We start from the raw sequence: 4147 nt of genomic DNA, 5'->3' as shown, positions 1-4147 counted from the left end.
TCATGTAGGTTGTGATATTTTTCCCAAAATGATGTTCGACAGTTGTTAAAGATGCTGGGAAACCACTATTCAATGGGCGTCGTCGTTTACGAAGGAAACTTTGAATCAACAGTCACCCATTGATCGACAGTTGAGCTAAAATTGCCTGATCTAAGCAGGGAACAGCCTGACGAGTCTCCTGAAAACTTTTTAGTAAAATAGCATCTTGATATGAATGTGATTATTTGATTAAAAGGTTTTTTTTAACGAAAATAATAAATGAGGTTTATTTATTGAAATGTAAATTTCAAGCTACGAAGCTGGTTATACAGATTTTTTGAATCTACTGTCTCGTCAGTTGGGTGAGAATTGACAAACCTGAATGAATATTGCTGAGTACGTTGATTTTTGAGCACACATGGATCGATAAATTTCAGAAAAATATGAAAACACCATGGCCCTTGTTCTTCCTCAATGTGCATGCTTTGTTCATCCATGTGTGCGGAAACGTCCTAACACTAAGGTTGCCATTCTTGACTCTTCCTTACCATCTGAAGATCAGGGTAGAAGTTTTTTTTATTATTTACTGGATCTCATCAGCGTGCACCAAGCCATAAAAACGTTCGTTGTTCTTAATATAGATGGCCCAGAGTAACCGTCTGTTGAGTGGTGCATCGACATAACAAAATTTCATGAAAAGTTCGATGGTTATTTGAATTATGGCTACAAATCAAAGCTCCATGATATTCTTTGAACAATGCTACAGGGAAAAAAAATCAGGCATTTGATGTACATTTACTTAACGCTCGACTCAAGATTTGAGAGTTTCTGAAAAAAAAACAAATAATTACGTTCAAAAACTTTCTTGAATTACCTCACAAAATACAACTTTCAAAGATAAAGTTACTACACGTGTAATTTCTTGGCAACCAGCGCTCAAATACTGGAACTCAAGTGATTTACTGTTATATGTGGTCGTTAATGTACCCTGAAATTTGACAGCCATAAAGGTGTCGTCCCAAGAGCAATATAGTAAAAATGAGCTGTCGCTTAATGAAGATATTATCGCTCATATATTTGAATAACAATAACTTTCCACAAAATGAATACTAAATTGCAAATTCTCATTCAAAATTTTTTATTCTATCGGATTTGTATAAGTTTATCGGTAAAATGAGGTTGGCCGTTTATTGCCGGAAGACCATTGATACGGTACCTCAGCAATAAAACATTCGAGTATAAAAAATTTGAAGCCGTTTACTCAAAGTAATAGAAAATAAAAAAAAAAAATTTTTGACATTTTTTCACAGTGTTTTAGTCAGTTCAAAAACCCTATAAAAATGTGTTTAAAATGAAAAGATAAAGTAAAGGCTTTTATATAAATGTTTCTGGATTTTCTAGAAATTGATGGAGCCCCGATTAGAAACAATTTCCAGTTGTATGTTATTATTCATCATTTTTGCATCAATTGCAATCGTTGTGGGCTAAACCACAGAAACCGCTGGTCTCATAATTATTGCAACAAACCGTTTGAACAAGATGACAACAATTCGTGGGATAGAAACTTGCCTGTATGCATAGCTGACTGAATAAATATTTGTATCTTCAGGCGATTTAGAACTTCGACAAAGAACGTCCTGTGTATTTTCATGGTTATGAATACAAGTGAAACTCTTCAGTGAGCAGCTAACTTCAATCGAAAACAACATTTGGATCCGGAGATCCTGCTATTTATCGTGACCAAGTTATGTTTAAACGTTAAACCCCAAGAAAGCCATTAAATAATGTTGCGAGTGGAGCATGATTGCGATATTAACATAAAACAGGAAGAGATATTTTTTCTTCCGAATCGCGGTTGTTGCCACAAGGTTTGGGTGTTGGTGCGTCAAGTTTTCATGGCTTCGCAGAAGAGCCCAAGTGCCCGAAGATACTTGAGAACTCACAGTGCCATAATATACGAGAAACGTCGTCATCTCCGAAACTTCACGAATATAATTCACCCTTTTAGTTTATTCAGGTAGCAACTGGTATTACACTCTTGTTTTGAAATATGAAAGAGGTTTCGCGTACCCGAGAACTTTGAAAACCAAAGAGAGACCTAATCCAATTGAGTACGATTATTTTTGTTGGAGAGACATTGGTGGGATCTCCTCATGATCATTACAATGATCGGAATGATGATGTTCGTGCCGTACCAGGCAGCATTCGGCATGGATCGAAGTGATGTTTACCATTGGACGATAGCAAAGAATTTCTGCCTACTTCTATGCTGCACCGATATACTCATTAATTTCATGACAGGGTAAGAAGAGAAAGAGCTCACGACATCTAGTTGTAAAGAAATAGAGTTGTATAATGGCGGAGAGGGAGGAACGCGTGAATGTTGAACATCGGGGCAGAGTACATGTACGATCCAAATGAGCCATAACTCTGTCACTAAAACAAAAAGCATAAAAATAATGGTACATGCGTAAGTGCAGGTACTTCGACACTACACTGCGCCACGTCGAGATGGATTACAAGATGATAATGAGACGTTACGTTCAGCGTGGTACCTTCGTACCAGACCTGTTAGGTTCATTGCCGACCGATTTTTTCTTCCTTGGCTCATGGTACGACCTCGTAGTGGCTCGTGAACTGTCGACATTGATTTACGCCTTTCGCGTGTTCTGCGCTTATTCGTACACCACCAAGATGCTCAACACATATGGCATGGACGAAGCCAAGTTTCGTTTCTTTTGCACGTTGCCCTGGCTGCTGATAGCTCTACATTGGTGCACTTGCGTTACCTGGATCGTGCCGATAGTTACAATAACACTTGGAGTGCCTCAAAGACCATCCAACATATCCTGGATCAATGTCGATGGCATTTGGTCCCACGACGATCAGTCAAGATATTGGTCCTGCTGGAGGAGATCGGTAGCGATCTTCACGAGATCAGGATTTTTTCACGAAGAGCCAACTTCCGCTGATGATCAGTATCTTGGGATAGTGATACAGCTATTAGGCACTCTCATCTTTTGCCTCATCATTGCCCAAGTCATGCAATACTTCAAGGCTTCAAACAGCTCGAAGCTTCAGTACGAAGCGATCGTCGCTCAACTTAAGCAGTACATGAGCCACCGTCAACTGCCCAGCTCGATCCAGCAACGGTTCATCGCTTACTACGAGTTTCGTTATCAGCATCGTTATTTTCGTGAGTCTGAGATCCACAATACGCTCTCATCGCATATGCTGCAAGAAATCGGCATGCATTCTTGTCGCAAGCTCGTTGAAAACGTAACTTTCTTCAACAACCTACCGATCTCATTGCTCACCAGAATCGTCGTTCTTCTCAAATCTGAAATATTCTTGACCAACGATGTTATCGTCAGAGCCAAACAACCCGGTGATTGCATGTACTTCATTGCCACTGGAACCGTCGCCATCTACACGAATTCTGGAAAGGAGGTCTGTCATCTCGAAGACGGTGCTCACTTCGGTGAGATCGCACTTGTGATGCCCGACGAACGCAGGGTCGCAAGCGTCGTTGCTGTAGAGATTTGCGAACTTTACAGACTCGAGAGAGCCGATTTCGCTCGAACCATTCATCCCTATCCAATGCTTTGGGAACGCATCAAGAAGATCGCCATCGAGAGACATGAGAAGACAACTATACTCAATGCTCAGTAACCATCGGCGATTCGCCTGTCACTTTGACCACGTGGCACTTGGCCCTTTATTGGAAAACGCTGCGAATATGAATGAAGGAAGTTTCCCAGTTTTTCATCGCAGAAGTCACTTCCATCAGCGCTTGAAGGCTCAATTAACGTTCCACCAATGAAGATTATTGCTGATATAAGATGATCTCTACAAATTTTTTTTCCATCAACTTCTTATGCAAACACTATAACAAAAAAGTTTCAGAATTTCAAAAGTTCCTTTGATTGTTGAGCTCTGTGTCCAAACTAGTATGAAAAAAATTGACGATAATTAAAAATGAGTGTCGAGCAACGAGCTGAAACTGTGTGTTCAGTATCCCTCGAAAGCTCTAATTCCGTTTAAGAAATTTGTATCTCCAACACGAGTGAACGTTATTTGAATGATTTAACTAGCTCATTGTCGACAACTGGGTGGAGTTCCGGGGACCAGTTGTTCCCCGTGAGTCTTAAGAGTTGTATCAGGACGA

The 4147-nt window shown here is 40.0% G+C and overlaps 1 protein-coding gene across 1 annotated transcript; it reads left to right on the top strand.

The window, feature by feature from the left end:
* Positions 1-1763: 1763 nt before the first annotated feature.
* LOC122407371 (potassium/sodium hyperpolarization-activated cyclic nucleotide-gated channel 2-like) lies at positions 1764-3651 on the top strand. Its single transcript, XM_043413536.1, has 2 exons — positions 1764-1996; positions 2460-3651. Exons 1-2 carry the CDS (start codon positions 1764-1766, stop codon positions 3649-3651), a joined length of 1425 nt encoding a protein of 474 aa, XP_043269471.1.
* Positions 3652-4147: the final 496 nt, after the last annotated feature.

This window comes from Venturia canescens, chromosome 2 (assembly GCF_019457755.1).
Source record: "Venturia canescens isolate UGA chromosome 2, ASM1945775v1, whole genome shotgun sequence".
Taxonomy (NCBI): Eukaryota; Metazoa; Arthropoda; class Insecta; order Hymenoptera; family Ichneumonidae; genus Venturia; species Venturia canescens.
The sequence above is the reverse complement of the archived record's forward strand: the minus strand, read 5'-3'. Positions and strand labels throughout refer to the sequence as shown.